Raw genomic sequence first — 21,620 nt, 5'->3', positions numbered from 1 at the left:
AGTCTATAGTCTAGTCTATAGTCTAGTCTATAGTCTAGTCTATAGTCTAGTCTATAGTCTAGTCTATAGTCTAGTCTATAGTCTAGTCTATAGTCTAGTCTATAGTCTAGTCTATAGTCTAGTCTATAGTCTAGTCTATAGTCTAGTCTATAGTCTAGTCTATAGTCTAGTCATAGTCTAGTCTAAGTCTAGTCTATGTCTAGTCTATTAGTTCTAGTCTATTTAGTCTAGTCTATAGTCTAGTCTATAGTCTAGTCTATAGTCTAGTCTTTCTAGTCTTTTAGTCTATAGTCTAGTTCATAGTCTGGTCTATAGTCTAGTCTATAGTCTAGTCTATAGTCTAGTCTATAGTCTAGTCTATAGTCTAGTCTATAGTCTAGTCTATAGTCTAGTCTATAGTCTAGTCTATAGTCTAGTCTATAGTCTAGTCTATAGTCTAGTCTATAGTCTAGTCTATAGTCTAGTCTATAGTCTAGTCTATAGTCTAGTCTATAGTCTAGTCTATAGTCTAGTCTATAGTCTAGTCTATAGTCTAGTCTATAGTCTAGTCTATAGTCTAGTCTATAGTCTAGTCTATAGTCTAGTCTATAGTCTAGTCTATAGTCTAGTCTATAGTCTAGTCTATAGTCTAGTCTATAGTCTAGTCTATAGTCTAGTCTATAGTCTAGTCTATAGTCTAGTCTATAGTCTAGTCTATAGTCTAGTCTATAGTCTAGTCTATAGTCTAGTCTATAGTCTAGTCTATAGTCTAGTCTATAGTCTAGTCTATAGTCTAGTCTATAGTCTAGTCTATAGTCCAGTCTATATTCTACTCTATAGTGTAGCCCATAGTCTAGTTTATAGTGTAGTCCAGTCCAGTTTATAGTCTAGTACATAGTCTAATCTATTTTCTAGTCTACAGTGTAGCCTATAGTCGAGAGTATAGTCTAGTTCTCCGGGCATTTAGCCCCAAAAATTCTCTAACTAACCTTTTGCTTATATCCCTCCAAAATTAATCACATTTCTTCAAATTTAATTTAATCAAATTCACATTTTGAAAAAGATTCATTCATTATCTACTTTCCTGTCAATTTTTCTTTCTAATGAAATCTTAAAACACAAACTGAATTACTTCCCAAGTCATTAAGCATTTGGCAAAGAATTAACGACAAGTCATAAACCAAATGCATAATTCAAATAAAACAAAACACTACGAAAAATAATTTCAAATTAAACTTAAAAGTTATTAAAAGATTTGATGTTTTCCAAAATTCATAACTCGTTTTAACGAATTCATTAACCGGAGGGAGTTTTCCACCAAGGCAACCAGGATGATGATGAATTTATGAAATTATAATTAAAGTTTTTCTAAAAGAAAAAAATACGCAACGAAACCATAAATGAACATTAAACATTCAACATTAAGCGTGGAAATGTAAAAGAACAAAAAACAAATAAAGCGATATGGACGTTATACGTAGCATTTAAAAAAGGATATTATTCTTGGTTTTCTATTTAATCAGTAGTGGAGGTAAAACAAAAATTATTACGTTACGTATAATAAATTGCAGTCATATAAAATGAAAAGTTTTTGCTTCTTGTCTTGTTTCTTAAAAATTCAGCTGATGGACGAGTTTTGCTTGGTCTGACAAACAAACTGCTAGTTAAATATTTTAACACCCCTGAATCTAGCCAATGAATTAAAAGGTAAACTTGATGAAAGATGATGAATTTTAAATAAAATACTTAAATACCTGTAATTTAACTTGTTCAAAAGTTATATTTCTTTTGTTTTGTTAACATGATTAGAGGGGGTATGGAAATGCTTCTCTTTTTTTCCTCTAGAGAAATAAACTCCTTTAATTTCAATACTATACACCACTTGCTGGCAAAAGGTTGTTGCTTGTTTTCTGTGTTTTTTATTCATCTTCTTTCTTTGGCAATTTGGCAAAAGCATTTTAATTTAAATTGACTTCCCAATGGTAAAACAACAACATCATCTGTTGTTGTACAACTGCATAACTTTTCTTTTGGTTAAACTAATCAAAAAGCCATGAAAAACTTTGCTAAATAAACCAGAAGAAAAAATAAAGAAAATTTAAAATGATGAAAAACTACAACTATTTTATGAGCAGGAGTGCGGTAACTACCAACACAGAAAAAAATTGAAAAAATTAAAATGAAATTTCCCAAAAGCATGAAATATGTTTTCGCTGATGAATACTTAAGCGAAATAATTTACTCAGGAATAAAAAACAACAAGACAAAATAAAACAAAAGAATTTTTTTACAAAAAAAAAAAATTAAAATAAATATTCCTCAGGACTCTAAAAAACTTAAATCAGCATATCAGAAGAACTAAGACGAAAAGTGATGAGCACTACAAAAGACTGGACTAGGCTTTTGAATAGACTATAGACTAGACTATAGACTAGACTATAGACTAGACTATAGACTAGACTATAGTCTAGACTATAGACTAGACTATAGACTAGACTATAGACTAGACTATAGACTAGACTATAGACTAGACTATAGACTAGTCTAGACTAGACTATAGACTAGACTATAGACTAGACTATAGACTAGACTATAGACTAGACTATAGACTAGACTATAGAATAGACTATAGACTAGACTATAGACTAGACTATAGACTAGACTATAGACTAGACTATAGACTAGACTATAGACTAGATTATAGACTAGACTATAGACTAGACTATAGACTAGACTATAGACTAGATTATAGACTAGACTATAGACTAGATTATAGACTAGACTATAGACTAGACTATAGACTAGACTATAGACTAGACTATAGACTAGACTATAGACTAGACTATAGACTAGACTATAGACTAGACTATAGACTAGACTATAGACTAGACTATAGACTAGACTATAGACTAGACTATAGACAAGACTATAGACTAGACTATAGACTAGACTATAGACTAGACTATAGACTAGACTATAGACTAGACTATAGACTAGACTATAGACTAGACTATAGACTAGACTATAGACTAGACTATAGACTAGACTAGACTAGACTATAGACTAGACTATAGACTAGACTATAGACTAGACTATAGACTAGACTATAGACTAGACTATAGACTAACTATAGACTAGACTATAGACTAGACTATAGACTAGACTATAGACTAGACTATAGACTAGACTATAGACTAGACTATAGACTAGACTATAGACTAGACTATAGACTAGACTATAGACTAGACTATAGACTAGACTATAGACTAGACTATAGACTAGACTATAGACTAGACTATAGACTAGACTATAGACTAGACTATAGACTAGACTATAGACTAGACTATAGACTAGACTATAGACTAGACTATAGACTAGACTATAGACTAGACTATAGACTAGACTATAGACTAGACTACAGACCAGACTATAGACTAGACTATAGACTAGACTATAGACTAGACTATAGACTAGACTATAGACTAGACTATAGACTAGACAATAGACTAGACTAGGCTATAGACGAAATCATAGACTAGACTATAGACTAGAATACAGACTAGACTATATATTATAATACATGCTTGACTATAGACTGAGGTTCTCGTAATATCAAACTGATCATTCCGAAGAAAATGCTTACATTTCCTATGGTAGCATATCCCTAAAACACCTGTGTGCGTTTTAACTAAGTAAGTTGGGAAGTGGAAATATTTTGCTTTTACCAACAACACGTATAAAATATCTTCTTGTTTTAGTTATGCTGCTGCTGCTCCTGTTTTCTTGCTTATTTTTACAGGATGCATTTAATATGCATTTTGTGGAATATTTAATAAAGTTAGTGGTGGTTCTTTGGCAATGTTGGGTTTATAAATTTAATGCACTCCGGTAGCGGAGCAACAAAAACAACACAGCATCATTGGCAAAAGTAACAACCATTTGATGTCTTATTTTAAAGGTATTAAGTAATAAAAGTCTCTCTAAACTAGTTGAATTACCTGGAATTCTAAAGAAAAGAAGTTTATTTTTCTTTTTAGTGCTTTTTACTGCTAAACATGATGAAAAATTTAAAAGTTTTCAATATAAATAAATAAGAAAAAGTACATGAACTAAGTACTCACTCACTACATGATGAAAGGTGACGATAGGGAATTTTGTAATAAAATTTGATGAATTTTTGTTTTTTTGTTGTTGATCACAATTTTATGTCATGAGTTGATGATGAATATTTAATTGAATGGAATAAATTTTAATATCATATGGATGTATTTTGAAATAGCTCTAAAGTAAATTTTGGGATAAAATCACGGAGTTAGTAAAAAATGTTCTTTTTTAAGTTTTCGGGGATGCCTTATAATCAGATAAGAAAATTTTTCTGTACGCTTAAAAAATCAAATATGCCCTAGTTTTGCTAATTTGACAAATATTACTCATACCACTTGTTGTTCCTTTACGGTCACGAGTTTTTTAGGAACTAGTTTTTTTGATGGGCTGATAATTCAATATTTTTTTCTAATTCTTAATTTAAAGGTCTCATACATTTAACCTTAAATATTCATTTTTAATATAAAATCTTATCTTAACTTACAACACTCAATTAATAGCAAAAAACTTTTAATTCAAGACCATATTAAATTCATGTCTGCTGCAGTCTGAAGCTATAAAAAATATAATTTATATTCATTTAATGTATCCCTTGCAGTACTTGTATGTCTTCATTGTAGGTGTTAATGGCTTTATGAGTGTCCATGAATAGATTGTTCTTATACTTTATGGGAAAATATTCAACGAGAGAGCAAAAAGTCCTTTTTATGACACTTGCATTGAAGCTGTGTTAAGCATGAGACAACATGTTTCTTAGAGCCAACATGTTCTATGTGACAAATTATTTTGTACAGGTCGTTTTTTTAAGGAAGGTTTTTGGATCTCGATTTAATTTTAATAAACCCAGGCTAATTCTAATTCTAGTCTAGTCAATGGTCTCCAGCTAGTTTATAGTCTAGTCCATAGTCTATTCTATAGTCAAGTCTATAGTCTATTTTCTAGTCTAGTCTAGTTTATAGTCTATTTTCTAGTCTAGTCTAGTTTATAGTCTATTCTATAGTATATTCTATAGTCTGGTCCATAGACTAGCCCATAGTCTAGTCTATAGTCTATTCTATAGTATATTCTATAGTCTGGTCTATAGACTAGCCTATAGTCTAGTCTATAGTCTATTCTATAGTATATTCTATAGTATATTCTATAGTATATTCTATAGTATATTCTATAGTATATTCTATAGTCTAGTCTATAGTCTAGTCTATAGTCTAGTCTATAGTCTAGTCTACAGTCTAGTCTACAGTCTAGTCTATAGTCTAGTCTATAGTCTAGTCTATAGTCTAGTGTACAGTCTAGTCTATAGTCTAGTCTATAGTCTAGTCTACAGTCTAGTCTATAGTCTAGTCTATAGTCTAGTCTATAGTCTAGTCTATAGTCTAGTCTATAGTCTAGTTTATAGTCTAGTTTATAGTCTAGTTTATAGTCTAGTCTATAGTCTAGTCTATGGTCTAGTTTATAGTCTATTCTAGTATATAGTCTATTCTAGTATATAGTCTATTTTAGTCTATAGTCTATTCTAGTCTATAGTCTATTCTAGTCTATAGTCTATTCTAGTCTATAGTCTAGTCTATAGACTAGTCCATATTTTAGTCTATAGACTAGTCCATATTCTAGTCTATAGACTAGTCCATATTCTAGTCTAGTCTATAGTCTAGTCTATTGTCTAGTCTAGTCACTAGTCTATATTCCAGTCTATAGTGTAGTATATAGTCTAGTCGATAGTATAGTCTAGTCTACAGTCTATTCTATAGTCTAGTCTGTAGTCTAGTATATAGGCTATAGCCTAGCCTATAGTCTAATCTATGGTCTTGTCTATAGTCTAGTCTAAAGTCTAGTCTATAGTCTAGTCTAAAGTCTAGTCTATAGTATAGTCTATAATCTAGTCTATAGTCTAGTCTATAGTCTGGTCTATAGCCTAGTGTACAGTCCTGTATATAGTCTTGTCTATAGTATAAGCTGTAGTATAGTCTAGTCTGTAGTCTAGTCTATAGTCTAGTCTATAGTCTAGTCTATTGTCTAGTCTATTGTCTAGTCTATAGTCGAGTCTATAGTCTAGTCTATAATCTAGTCTATAGTCTAGTCTATAGTCTAGTCTATAGTCTAGTCTATAGTCTAGTGTATAGTCTAGTCTATATTCTAGTCTATAGTCTAGTCTATAATCTAGTCTATAGTACTTTCTATAGCCTAGTCTACAGTCCTGTCTATAGTCTAGTCTATCGTCTAATTTAAATCTCTGACTCTAACACTACAATTATTTGCTGGGTTATTTTCTTACTGTTTTTATTGTTTTAAAATCTTCAAAAACCCTTTTTAGTTCTAAATAAAATTGTCATTTGTCTCTATTATCCTTTTGGAAAATAAAACAAAAAAGCAAATAACAAATTGTTATGGAGAAAATGTCAACTACATAAAATTAATTTTACATATGAGTGTGTTCTTCCAAAAAACTTGCAACACTTTCTTTTGCTGCTTACTAAGTGTGTGACACTTGCTTTTTTTTCTATCAACTTAAAATTAAAAGTAATAGTTAATCTTAAACTGTCAAAAATTAATTTTATGTTTATTTTTATGAAATTTCTAAATGCTTGAACGCTTACCCCTTTCAGTAGCTAAAGTCACTGAAGTAGCAAGTGTAGAAATATGAAAGCGTATGAGTATTGAAAAACATTTAGATACACATACGTATGTATGGTGCAAGACGTATGTGTAACTTTTAGTGGTTATTGTATATACTATTTGTTCTCATAAAAATTAATGGTTTCTATAAATTAAGCAATCATTGAAGCATGTTTAACTTTAGTTGACTATAATCCTCTAGAATACACTTCCTTACAAGTCGTTGAAATAGTAATTAATTTTTGTAAAATGTCATTTAAAATGTTAAAGTTATATTTTCTATATTTATTAACAACATTTCCTTATTATAATTTCAATAGTTTTATAATAAATGCTTTTTTTATTTCAAACATGGAACAACACATTAACCTTGATATTTTCCTTGACAATGGTACCATATCAGTAGCATTCCTTCTTACACATATAAAATGTTTCTCTCTAAAGTAATTTTCATTATCAAGGACTTAAGTTGCCTCGACAGCTCTTGCTGCTACAGTTTTTTCCGCTTTCAACTCAAATAAAAACAATTGTAACAATTCATGTAACTGCCACCAAAGGATTTAGTTAAAAATCTATACATAACACTTGCTACAAATCCATTACAATCCCTTGTTCTTTCTACATTTTTTCTGCTACTAACCCAGTTTCTTTTTGCTATAACAAAATCTTATAGCTACAAATGACCTTGACAATGAAAATTATATTTTTTACAGTTTTCTGCTTAGCAACAGTTGAAAGTTTTGTTTAGTAAAATGAAAAACAAAAAGGGTCCTGTATATCCCTACCAGTTTGTCAAACAATATTAGGGAGTTTAAGTTAATAAACGATAAAATGAAATATCAAGGTCATTGAAAAGAAATAATAATGCTGGTAAATGACAAGGTCATTTAGTAGTTTGTTGTTAACATGTGCGGTTGCAAAATACAGTAAAAGGTCTTGAGAGATTACATTTTATAGTAATTTTAAAGTTTTTTTATTATAGTCCCTTTTAAGGACATTTTGCTGTTGTGGAGTGAAGTAGTTTCTAGAAAAATGTGTCAAGTTTAAGGTTTCCATTTCTTGTTGCCATGCTGTTACAGATTGTTGTTGTGCAAATAAAATATTAATGTTGTTTAAAACCACAAGTAGATTTATAGAAGTTTGTTTTAAATTTATAAGTTTTACTGATCTAAGACTCAAAGATATGATCAAGATCAACTTTCTATTTTTAATAAAAAAATTGTTGAGATCGATAGTAATTTTTCTGTAAAAAGTAGATGAGAACTGGAGCAACTTTTTTGTAAAAAATTGATGATATGGGAATTGACTTTTCTATAAAAATGTAGATGAGATCGAGAGCAACTTTTCTTTAAAAATTTTGATGATTTCGAGAGCAACTTTTACAATGAAAAGTTAATGAAAATTGAAGAGATTGAGAGCAAATTTTCTATAAAAATTTGATGATATCGAAAGCAACATTTTTATAAAAAATGATGATAAGGTCGAGAGAACATTCTATAGAAAAGTAAATAATATTGAGAGCAACTTTTTTCTAAAAATGTTGATGAGATCGCGGGCAAATTTTCCATAAAAAAATCAATGAGATCGTGAGCAACTTTTCTATAAAAAGTAAATGAGATCGAAAACAATTGTTTCATAGAAAAATTAATGGAGATCGGGAGTAACTGTTCTATGACAAAGTTGATGTGATCGAGAGCAAATTTTTTATAGAAAAATTAATGGAGCAACTTTTCCATAAGCATCTTTTCTCTAGAAAAATGTATGAGATCGGGAACAACTAGAAAAAGTTGATAAGATCAAGAGCAACTTTTCTATAAAAAATTTGATGATATCGACAGCAACTTTTCTGTAAAAAAGTTGATGATTTCGAGAGCATATTTTACGCAAAAATGGTGATTAGAACGAGAGAAAATTTTCTATAGAAAGTTGATGAGATCAACAACAACTTTTCTATTAAAAAGTGATGATTTCGAGAGCAATTATTACAAATGAAAGTTGATCAGAATGAAAGCAATTTTCTTTAGAAAAGTTGATGAGATCGAGAGCATATTTTTTATATAAAAATTTATGAGATCGGGAGCAACTTTTCTATATAAAAATTGATGAGATCGAGAGCAACATTTTTTATAAAGAGAACGAGAGCAAAACTTATTAATGAAAAGAACAATTTTTCTATAGAAAAGTTTATATAATTTATAAAAACTATTCTACGGAAAACTTTGCGAGATCCGTCAACTATTTCATAGAAAATGTGACGAGATCGGGAGCAACTTTTTTGTAGGAAAATTGCAACACTCGAGAGCAAATTTTCTATAAATATGTAAATGTGAGATTAGAATTCCTCTAGTAGCATCTTACTAAAATTCCTTTGAGATTTGAAAGATTTTTTTTTTAATTTACAATAAATTGTTTGCTATTTACAATAAACAATTCATGGCTTTTCAATTGAATGGCTCTTTTTAACACAATGAAATAAATCTCTAAACTTGTTTGCTCTCAGAAAAAGAGGAGAAAGAAATGTGTATAGGTTTCAATAGTATTTATACTCTAAGTTCGAAACTCTGTTTAACCAGAGTGTTCGAAAATTTGAATTTCTCCTTCTTTAGAAACAATTTTATTCTCTATCAAATAAAGTCTTAAGATATTGTATGAGTTTAATGCAATAAACTCCCCTTATAAAAAATCTCCCCTATTTGTGGTTATATGAGTAGAATGCGAAAGTTTTCTATTATAAATTCGAATTTTATAAGGGTGACTGTTACTCTCTAAAATACCGTTAAAATGTTGATTATAGAAAACCTTAAGAAATTGAGAGAGCGAGAGAGAGTGTGTATTAACAAATTGAATAAGACTTACAAAGGTGCTAATGCAATTCTAGTTGGTAATTTAGAGAGTGCTTACTATGAGTGTAAATGTAATGTGTGTGTCAATTGTGGTGGTTTTGAACTTTTTTTTTTTTGGTTCAAGGGGAGGGTGAAATATTTGTACTTTACTTTTGTTTTGGGTGAACTTTATGGGTATTGTTTCTGTTGTATGAACGAGGACTGTTGCTTCCTAGTAAATGTATAAATTTTTTTCTCTATTTGCTATATATGAGAGTGAGTGTTTTGTGTGAATGTTGGTATTGTGAACCATGAAATGCAATTGAAGCAGGAAATGTTATAAAATTGTGTGCTACAAGGATATGCTTAGTCAGTCTATTACGAACCAAGCACAAGACAACTTATAACCTTGTAGTGAAGGATATTTTTCAAGTGAAAAATCGAAACCGCAAACAAATTTTGACGTAATATTTTACGTAGTTAATAGAAATCAATTTTTGGCGCCAAAAATAAATAAACTTAAAAAAAGGCGCAGAAATTAAAAAAAAAAAAACTTTTTGAAAATTTAAAACAAGTTTTAAATTTGAAAACATTTATTAAAAAAAAGAGAAAAAAATATCTTGCAAAATAACAAAAACTGTTAAAAATGGCCATAGCTTATTTTATACCAGATCAAGCCAAATTATTGGCGGGCCAACGTCAAACAAGAGCAACTACTAATACCAGTTCCTCCAGAAACTCCAGCAGTAGCAGCCCACAAACAACTTCCTCTAGATTAACGCAAAACGACAACAACAATACGCCAGCAAGTGAAACTGCCCCTGTTAATTCCAATGTTAATAGAGGCTATGGAACCACCATTAATATAACAGTGCCTACTTTTAACAACACCCCTCAGGAACCTTTGGGATGTTGGGATTTTTTGACACAAGTTTTTTGTCATGCCTTGAGATTTTACCATGAATCATCACAACTACAGCCGACGGTTATACAAATATCGGTGAATTTCAATTCACAAACAGCAACAACGACCAGTTCTGCAACAACCACAGCAGACTCTACGGCTACCACAACAGCGACGGCCACAACACCAGCAACTACTGCCACTGAGGACTCTAAGCAAAGAAAATTTTCTAAACGAAAAAATTAATTTTCAAAATTTAAAAACTCTTAAACAACGATGTTTTTTTTATAATTTTAAAAAGTTTCTTATATTTCCCTTAAAAGCAAAGAAAGGAATTGTAGAAAGAATGTAAGGACTTGTTAATTTTATTTTTAATTTTTTTGTAATTTTTAGCTTTTAGCGGCTCAATCAAAGCAAATTGTGATTCCAAAAAAGTAAATAGCCTAGTAATAAAAAAACTTAAAATATAAAATTTAATTATTTTTATAAATCTTTTTTAAGATTTTTTATAAATAATTTTCCTTATTAAAAAAACAAAACAAGCAAAAAAATAACAGCTATAAAGTGATGTTTATTTTTTTATAAAATATTTTAAAGGAAAATTAATTTTATAATTACTTTTTTGGAAATTGTTTATATTATTATTTTTTTTCTAAAAATAAGTTTTAACTAAAGAAAAAACAGCTGCCTAGTAAAAGTAAAACAAAATGTAAATGAAAGGTTTCGTTTCGTAAGGAATAAAAAAAATCATTTAAAAAAATTATAATTAAAATTTTTAATCATAACAATTAAATTAAATAAAAATTACACTTTTTTCAAAAAAATTCTTAAAAATAATTGGCTGCATTTTTTATTTATTATTTATCAAACATTTTTTACAAACTTTTAGAAAAAATAATTTTAATATTTTTTTTCTTAATTTTTGAAAAATTATTAAAATTAAAAAAAAAAACTTGAAAATTACTCCACAACTAATCAAACCAGCAGTTTAAAATTTCCGTAAAATTTTTTAACGATTTTGAAAAAAATTCAATAAATTCAAATCAAAGTTGAAATAAACAAAAATTTTTGAAATAAAGTAAAAAAGAATATGGGAATTACGAGAAATATTTTTTGATGTTTAAATTGAAATTCTGATATTTTAAAACTTTATAAAAAAAATATTATTGTACTATTTTATTATTGCAAATTTTTAATTTATTTTCTTCAATAATAAAAAAAATTTAAATTATTATTATTGAATTATGGAAAATTTTCGTTAATTCATTTCAAACCATCTTTTTGCAATAGCTATAAGAAATATAAACTTAATCCATATACTAATCACTCTTAACTTAAAACTTTATTCTTAAATATAACGAAAACAAAAAATACTTAAAAAAAACTTAACCAACAAATACAACTCTGTAAACGTAACGTACAAGATTATTTAAAGTGAAAATTAACAAATAAATAACCCTTAAATAAGTGCAGCTAATTATAAAAATATTTAAAAAAATAATAAAACAACAAAGACCAGCCACTACCACAAACAAATGAAAATAAATAATAGTGTACAAACTATAGTTTAAGGCAAAAAATAAAACTAAAAACAAATACTAATCTCATTTATAATAAAATTTTTTTTTTTGGTAAATTTTTAAGAAAAATAAATATTATAAAATTGAATAAAAAATTATTAAAAAGTTTTTTTTATTAAAATATTATTTTAAAATTTTCTGCAGAATTTTCTTAGTTTTGAAATTAACTTTTTATAAAGTTTTTGAAAATAATTTTATTTTACATATATTTTTTTCATAAACTGAAAATTTTTATTATAAATGAGATTTCAAAACTATTTTAAAATAATCCTACCGAATATAAAAACTCGTATTTAATAAAACAAAAACATACTTTAAAACTCTGTATTCTCTATATTAAAATTTTAAGATTTTTGATACAAATTTATGTAGAACTATAAACAAGATTTGAAATAAAAAATACATACTTATAAAGAAAATTAAAAAAAAATCGTTTAAATGACATGGGGGATAGGTGAAATGAAGGACCGATTTAACCATTTTCAATAAGATACGTCCCTAATATAATAACAAATCATGTACCAAATTTTACTAATTATCTCTAAAATTTGAAGGATGGACATAGCTACATCGACACAAAAAGTTATTCTAAACCAATTGGTATATTTTCAGGGTGTTAGTTAGTTAGTTAGTTAGTTAGCTAGCTAGCTAGTTAGTTAGTTAGTTAGTTAGTTAGTTAGTTAGTTAGTTAGTTAGTTAGTTAGTTAGTTATTGTTAGTTAGTTAGTTAGTTAGTTAGTTAGTTAGTTAGTTAGTTAGTTAGTTAGTTTTAGTTCGTTCGTTAGTTAGTTCGTTAGTTCGTTCGTTAGTTCGTTCGTTTCGTTCGTTAGTTAGTTCGTTCGTTCGTTAGTTAGTTCGTTCGTTCGTTCGTTCGTTAGTTCGTTCGTTCGTTCGTTCGTTCGTTCGTTTTCGTTCGTTCGTTCGTAGTTCGTTCGTTAGTTCGTTCGTTTTGTTCGTTCGTTTGTTCGTTCGTTTCGTTCGTTCGTTCGTTCGTTCGTTCGTTCGTTCTTCGTTTAGTTCGTTCGTTTTCGTTCGTTCGTTCGTTCGTTCGTTCTTCGTTCGTTTCGTTCGTTCGTTCGTTCTTCGTTCGTTCGTTCGTTTCGTTCGTTCGTTCGTTCGTTCGTTCGTTCGTTCGTTTGTTCGTTTCGTTCGTTCGTTCGTTCGTTCGTTCGTTCGTTCGTTCGTTCGTTCTTTTGTTCGTTCGTTCGTTCGTTTCGTTCGTTCTAGTTCGTTCGTTTTCGTTCGTTCGTTCGTTCGTTCGTTCGTTCGTTCGTTCGTTCGTTCGTTCGTTCGTTTCGTTCGTTCGTTGTTCGTTCGTTCGTTCGTTCGTTCGTTCGTTCGTTCGTTCGTTCGTTTCGTTTCGTTCGTTCGTTCGTTCGTTCGTTCGTTCGTTCGTTCGTTCGTTCGTTTCGTTCGTTCGTTCGTTCTTCGTTCGTTCGTTCGTTTTCGTTCGTTCGTTCGTTCGTTCGTTCGTTCGTTCGTTCGTTCGTTCGTTCGTTCGTTTCGTTTGTTCGTTCGTTCGTTGTTCGTTCTTCGTTCGTTCGTTCGTTCTTTCGTTCGTTCGTTCGTTCGTTCGTTCGTTCGTTCGTTTCGTTCGTTCGTTCGTTCGTTCGTTCGTTCGTTCGTTCGTTCTTTCGTTCGTTCGTTCTCTCCCGTCCCTGTTCCTACTGTTTCCCCCACCCTTCTTCTCTTTCTGTTTTCTTTTTTCTGCGGGCCCGTCCTTGTCCTTCCTGATCCCATTCAGGTGTGTCATAGGTGTAAGGTATAAAAATCGTTATGTATAACATCATACTACTTATGAATTTAATATTCTGAAAGAAAAAGTCATGTTCATACTATTTATGAAAAATTCGATTTAAGTATTTTTTTCTTTGTGCTTTTTCTTTTGTGAAATAAATTAAGATATGCATTAAAATATATAATATTTTTTTAATAAATTTTGGTTTAAATCCTTTAAATCATTGAAAAAGTCAATTTTTGAGACTAACAACTGATTTTTTTAAAACAAAGGCATTCTTTTTGAAACCGCCCACTCAACTACAGTTTTTTTTTTTAACTTTAAAATTTTGCTCTTTTTTTTAATAAAACAATTATAAACCTTTGCTAAAGAAATTATAAAATCCTTATCGCTAATTTGATTGTATGTATGGTCACCAACAATCAAACCACAACTGTTACCATAAAATTTAATTAATGTCCTTGCATATGTTGCGGTAATTTCTTTACAACAATTACCAACATTTAATGACAATTGTAAAAAAGAAACCTTTTTTTTTTTGCTCTAATACAGAAAACAAAATTTTAAACGTTTATGAAACACTTACTATTCAAAATAATTGTAGGCGTTAAAAATTCCTCACCTAAATAACCACAAACTGACCACTAGTACTTTTTTTAAACATTTAAAAGGTCTAACTGCAAGTCGCGACATATTTAGACACTGTAATTTTCCTGTAATTTTTTATCTTGACCAATAAATCTAACACTCTCTCTTTTCCTTAATTTTCCTTTACAGAGTACTGAAATTGTTTTCGTTTAAGGGTGCATGGCAGGTAAGGACTGTGCAATTAAATTTAACCAAAATTTTATATTTTACTGTTTCCGATTTTGTAATGAAGATAACAAACAAATTAGCGCTTGTATAAGCGCTCGGAGTATGAAATGTTTGCATAATTATTTTCATTAAATTTTATTAGACTTCTCGGCAATATTCGACCAAAAAAAAAGAGTGAAAGCTACAGTGACAATTTGGTTTTGTTTGTCATATTTTCAAAAAGTGTTATCTTTTCAAATAGATCATTTGTCACAGATGTTTGGTTTATTAGTTTTTTTATATTATTTTCTAACAAAATCATTTAGTCCTGAAAGCTTTTTGTTAGTAGTTGCTGTTGCACCACCATAATGTTGTAAGTGGGGTGTTGAATATTATCTAAAGTGTGAGTTTTTGTGGTTCCATCCGTCCTGTTATTTCCGTCTTTTGTCTTTGACTTTTGTGCCTGGCAACCGAAAAAAAAACTTATGATGACTTAACATTATATGATTGTGGTTAAACAAATGGTATTTAACCGTAACCTTTTAACATTTTTTTAACCCTTTAAATTCATTCATTCATTGAATTCATTCATTTAGTATTTTTAAAAAGTTTGTTTTTCATATTTTTGTATTCTTTATGATTTCATTGTCTGAGGCATGACTTGTTAGAATTTGTTAAAGTTTAATTGTGATGACATATTGGTCTTTGATGTCTATCTATTAATGTTCGTTCTTGTTTGCGGTTTTTTTAAATTTTCTAAATGTTAAATTTTATTTTTAAAAAGGGGTAAGTGTTTAGAGGGAGAATTAGCTTGTTCGCTGTTGTTATCAATAAGTAGAAAATTGAAAGGATTAAAATGCTGCTGTAAAAGGATATTTAACAAATGTTCATTAATTAAAGCTTAACTAAGAAAAGAAATATGAAATATAATTACAAATTTTAGAATTACTTAAGCTTTTAAAAAGTACAAATGTTAGAAAATTTTACGAGATTTGTTTAAAGTAATTTAAAGTGTTACTTTTTGTAGAGAAAGTTTGAACCAGTTAGCAGCAAAAAGTTCTCTCTTGAACACTCTTTCTATCTTATTTGTATAAAAGCAAACCATCTTATTTTTTGGTTTAACCTATGTAGTTTGAACTAAAAAGCTTATATCAATCATAAAGCTCGTTTTATCTCTCTTTGTCGATGCCTAATATCAGCGAAACGCAGTGAGCTCTCAAATGAGCTTTCTCGTACTCTTTCTTTCATGCGTATCTATGCTCACACATGTATAAAAACCGGACAGAGAAAAAATTTTCTATTCTCTGCCTAATATAAACTTTAAAGCTGGTATTGACGTAAATCACTCTTATGTGCTCTTTTGCTTTCACACATAGTAAAGCTTTTAGTAAATAAATTAAAAGAAAATTTCACTTTAAAGCAGGTGTAGGCATAAAGCTCTCTCTCTTTTTAAACATCAAAGAGAAAATTTTTTACTCTCTGCCAATGTCCTGTTTAAAATAATGGGCTGTTAAAGATATATTCAAAGAGCTATATTATGATCATTGTATGTTGGCCCAAGAAGACGCTTCCTATCAGAAAGCACATTTTTCACTTTTTGACAATGCCTGTTTTAAACAGTAACTTAATTAAGAGCTTAAAATTTTAAAGAGCTTGATTGTAAGCTTTCCTACTCTCTTGTATTCATTCGTAATTAGAAAGCTAATTTTTCACTCTTTACCGATACCTAGTTTTAACTTTAAAACGCTCTCCTATAAGTTCTTTTGCTAAAAAACGAAGTAAGCTTAGACTTCTATAAAAAGAAAGCTTAATCAGGCAGTGATCTTCCAATAACTAGGGATCTTTTAACTAAGAGTCCATGTCTCTTTTATACTGTAAGTCCTGACATGTAATGGTCGACTTAAAAGTACTTTAATCAACTTAAAAGTACTTGAAGAATGGACCCAACCAATTTAACAGTTTAATCAGTGCAGAGATCGATGCAACTTTTCAGAAGTATATTTTACTTTTTTAAAAATTCACAAAGTCTTTCTAAATCATTTCACATTCATAAATACTCAAATACTAAGATCAAATTTGATAAATTACGTTTGCCCTTTCACAGGTATGTAAAACACCAACAGCAAACCCAACACCCATCAATCGCTCTTCCTGGCAGCATGCCACAACAAAAGACCACACTAATTTTAATAAATGGACAACAGGCGTTTCAAGAACTGTAATGGCGGTGAAATGTATAGTTGTCCAGCTAAAAGACATTAACAGTGACACCATGATGTTCAATTTTTGGAATTTGCAACATTAGAAAATTAATTAGTAATAGTCACTCCTTCTCTTTCTAATGCTGCTGCTTTGAAAGCAGGAAATTACCAACACATTTTTGTGTATTTTCATTTAAAAATTTAAATGATGGGTTTGAAGGAAAACGTGTGGGGAAAGGAAGAAGTGTAAAGGACATTTTTTTTTGTGAAATTTAGATTCATTTACTCTAAAGGGTCATTGTTTAAGAATTTTGTAAAATATTGAGGTTTTAAAAAAATATTGTTGTTATTAAATTGATTAATTTTTAAAAGGAAAAACCTCCCCGCTTACAGAAAAAAACACTCCTTATCACGGTGGGTAACTAATGAGGCTCACACACTTTTACAAAAACATTGAGGCAAAAACAGATGATACACAGTTGGATAAATTATCTTGCAACTACTAATAAGTGGCACTGATTTAATGGCCACACGTAGCAACAACATTGTCTACAACTACCTAAGAAGAGCAAGACATTGATGATATACTTGCCACACTGCGTGGCAACATACCTACACATTTTGATAAACTCTAGAAAGGAAAGTCGAGAAGTAACATTATTAGATAAATGAAGTTAAAGAAGAACAATAAGTATTTTTTTTTTTTTTGGTAAAGAACACTGTCTATTTTCAATTTCGTTAATGACCCAAACGCCGTAAAGCAATTTATACTTCAACCAAAAGAAAAAAAAAATTGAAATCACCAAGGCAGCCATTGAGCGCAACAACATTTTAAACGTCCAGTCATCATTAAACAGCAACAACTAAAACAACAACTCCATGGACAACGAACGAATCGACTAACCATTGAAGCATTACGTCTATTTGTCTGCCCAAACCCAAGAAATGAAGAAAATCCAAAAAAAAAGAAACAACACGATAAACGAACGAACAAATAACTACAACAAAAATTGAGACAAATAATAGCGCAGCAGGACATTGACAACACTGCATCATCATATCTTTTGTTTGTGTCTCTATGTACGAACACTTATATGTATAACTGTATGTCTATCTGTGGAAAAAACATTAGAGTAATAATTGACTCTATTGCATGTCGCCATAGTGTTCTTTTCTTTGCACTAGACTTTTGGTAACTTTGGTCTTCTATTACTGAGTCTATGAGTTTCTTTTAAAATGTGGGGAAGGACGGACAGACAACACAATTTCCTTTGGTTCTAACAAAATACGCAATTGTTAACAATTTGGTTCGTTTAGTGCAACTGCATTGTTTAGAACTTAGAAAAAAACACATTCTTTTTCCTTCCAAAAAAAATCCCATCAAGACAATTAATCATAAACCTTGTATCACTTTGGTGTTGCTGCCCCATCATAGATAGTTTTCGTCTCTTTTTTTAGTTTTTCTCCAACTTTAAGGCGTTTCTTAACATTTTTCTCTTCGAAAATTCTTTTGACTAACAACATTGATATCTTCACAAATCGTCTGCTAATTTTATGTGTTTTAATAAATTTTCTTGATAAATTTTCCTCCAAAAAAATATATCATCATTAATTTTGTTTAAAAATCAATTTTTTATTTTATTTGTAAAAAATATCAATTGTTTGTTGTAAGATTTAGACAATAAAAAAAAACAAATGATAACACAAGCCAAATGTTGTGATCGAGTGAGTAATAGAGTGGGTAAGAAATGTTTTGGTGGGTGTTAACATTCACCACTTGACGTCAGGTTTTATTCGACGATTAATTTTGTTATTCGAAGAACGTTTCATTAAAACAACTAAATAATTAATTATTTAAGTATCTGTTCAGATGGGCCGATTATGTTGACTCAGGGTATAATAGATAATTGCAAGAAGGCATCGGTGTATTTCCTCGATTTAATGTTGCTAACTAACTAACTAAACTAACTAACTAACTAACTAACTAACTAACTAACTAACTAACTAACTAACTAACTAACTAACTAACTAACTAACTAACTAACTAACTACTAACTAACTAACTAACTACTAACTAACTAACTAACTAACTAACTAACTAACTAACTAACTAACTAACTAACTAACTAACTACTAACTACTAACTAACTAACTAACTAACTAACTAACTAACTACTAACTAACTAACTAACTACTAACTAACTAACTACTAACTAACTACTAACTAACTAACTAACTAACTACTAACTAACTACTAACTAACTAACTAACTAACTAACTAACTAACTAACTAACTAACTACTAACTAACTAACTAACTACTAACTAACTAACTAACTAACTAACTAACTAACTAACTAACTAACTAACTAACTAACTACTAACTAACTAACTACTAACTAACTAACTACTAACTAACTAACTAACTAACTAACTAACTAACTAACTAACTAACTAACTAACTAACTAACTAACTAACTAACTAACTAACTAACTAACTAACTACTAACTAACTAACTAACTAACTAACTAACTAACTAACTAACTAACTAACTAACTAACTACTAACTAACTAACTAACTAACTAACTAACTAACTAACTAACTAACTAACTAACTAACTAACTAACTAACTAACTAACTAACTAACTAACTAACTAACTAACTAACTAACTAACTAACTAACTGAAAGAAGGACTCGGTGTATTTCCTCGGAGTTGATGTAACTAACTAACTAACTAGTTCAGTTCTAGTTCAGTACTAGTTCCGTTCTAGAATAAGTATAGTTCTAGTTCAGTTCTAGTTCAGTTCTAGTTCAGTTCTAGTTCAGTTTTAGTTGAATTCTAGTTCAGTTCTAGTTCAGTTCTAGTTCAGTTGTAGTTCAGTTCTAGTTCAGTTCTAGTTCAGTTCTAGTTCAGTTCTAGTTCAGTTCTAGTTCAGTTCTAGTTCAGTTCTACTTCAGTTCTACTTCAGTTCTAGTTCAGTTGTAGTTCAGTTCTAGTTCAGTTCTAGTTCAGTTCTAGTTCTAGTTCAGTTCTAGTTCTAGTTCAGTTCTAGTTCAGTTCTAGTTCAGTTCAGTTCTAGTTCTAGTTCAGTTCTAGTTCAGTTCTAGTTGAGTTCCAGTTCAGTTCTAGTTCAGTTCTAGCTCAGTTCTAGTTCAGTTCTAGTTCAGTTCTAGTTCAGTTCTAGTTCAGTTCTAGTTCAGTTCTAGTTCAGTTCTAGTTCAGTTCTAGTTCAGTTCTAGTTGAGTTCTAGTTCAGTTCTAGTTCAGTTCTAGTTCAGTTCTAGTTCAGTTCTAGTTCAGTTCTAGTTCAGTTCTAGTTCAGTTCTAGTTCAGTTCTAGTTCAGTTCTAGTTCAGTTCTAGTTCAGTTCCAGTTCAGTTCTAGTTCAGTTCTAGTTCAGTTCAAGTTCAGTTCTAGTTCAATTCCAGCCCAGTTTTTTATCTTGATTTTAGAAACCCCTCTTGCAATCACGATTTTCAATCGCTGGTAGGGAACTGAGGCCTCTTTCTCGTTTTCAATACATAAATACTCATCGTTTATTATATATTCCTAGAAAAAAAGTGGTCCATGGGACATCATACATCCAATATAATTTCCAATTATTCTTAACTTTAGTATAAGTAAAGCAGTAGGTACCGATTACTTTTAAGAAACTAACTGAATAATGGACGCTAATCCCATTATACCCAATATTTTCAATTGATTAACTCTTTTTAGTCCTTAAGCCTTTAAATATTGGTAAAATTTTAAAAGGCTTTTAACTGTAAATTGTTTTGTCGAATCCCCGTGATAATCAAAAGTATAAGGGTTACCCAACATATACATACGTATAAAAAGGATATGTGTGCGTAATACCAAGAGGCACGTCTGCATGTTCGAGTACATTTATTATTGTTGTTGCAACAACATCACGTATGTCAAATTTTGGTCTTGCTCTGCTTTGTAGTGGCATACAAAATTTGTGTTTTATGACTTTCAACGCTGCGTGTGTGAAAAAGTTTTCGCAGTTTAAAAAACGAAAGATTTTTCACAGTAACCCTTTTTAGAATGGGTTGGTTGTTTTACATTTTGGCAGTAATTTGGTACCACCATTAAGTACTCATAAGTAAGTGAACGTATGTGTGTTTGTATTTTATTTAGCAATAAGCTATAAATTACAAATTTCATTGATTTTTATTGATACAATTGTAAAGTCGTGTATTTTTAAGTGTTTTCAGTTATTGTCGTTTTGTTGAAAATTTAAAAACAAATTCTATTGTATACACTCATTGTAGTGGAAAATGTTTATTTAAAAAAAAACTCAAGATTTTTAAATTGTTTTGAAAAAAAGGATATTTTGTTGTATATGTATGTTTTCTTAGCAATAACAATTGATTAATTTTTATTTTGATGTTTTTTTTAAAGAAAGCTATAACAATATTTTTAAGAAATAGTAATTGTTATTGCAACAAAGTAATTTGTTTTAAGTAAAAGAGTTTCAAAATTTATAGTTTCCTTCAAAAACGTGAGAAAATTTAAGAATTTATCTAAATTTTACTTTTATTTATTTGCTTTAAATAAAATTTCTCTTTTGTTACAATAAGACCATAAGCTAATCAGGAATTTAGTTATGGTAAAACCCCCCTGTTCTAGGAATTTCTTTATTAGTTAATCATGTTGTAGAAAAACAATATTATTTTTTTTATCCTCATACCTAAAACTATTTGTGGCAAGTATACTGTACTATTTACGTTGTTGTTAGTGCCTTTTATGAAAACAAAGAAATGCCATTTACATGTTTCCACTTTGATATTTGATTTCTTCACTAATTGTCGTTCGTTGTCTGTGCTGAAGTTATTGAAGTCCATTCCTTTCTTTACTCCATTATATTGCGTTTCACTTTTA

General features: G+C 29.7%; 1 protein-coding gene across 1 annotated transcript in view; it reads left to right on the top strand.

Annotated features, from left to right (window-relative positions):
* Positions 1 to 10,084: 10,084 nt before the first annotated feature.
* Positions 10,085 to 21,620, top strand: part of LOC119606434 (cell death protein Grim) — a 104,188-nt gene continuing 92,652 nt past the window's right edge. Inside the window, exon 1 of the mRNA XM_037959951.1 lies at positions 10,085 to 10,637. Coding sequence (XP_037815879.1) covers positions 10,165 to 10,637 — 473 coding nt within the window. The 5' untranslated portion in view covers positions 10,085 to 10,164. The remainder of the gene's footprint in view (positions 10,638 to 21,620) is intronic.

Source organism: Lucilia sericata, unplaced genomic scaffold (assembly GCF_015586225.1).
Source record: "Lucilia sericata isolate MDLA Ls3-8-SP2 unplaced genomic scaffold, ASM1558622v1 Contig000017F_arrow, whole genome shotgun sequence".
NCBI classification, from domain to species: Eukaryota; Metazoa; Arthropoda; class Insecta; order Diptera; family Calliphoridae; genus Lucilia; species Lucilia sericata.
Note: the sequence above shows the minus strand (reverse complement) of the source record. Positions and strands in the feature narration are given on the sequence as shown.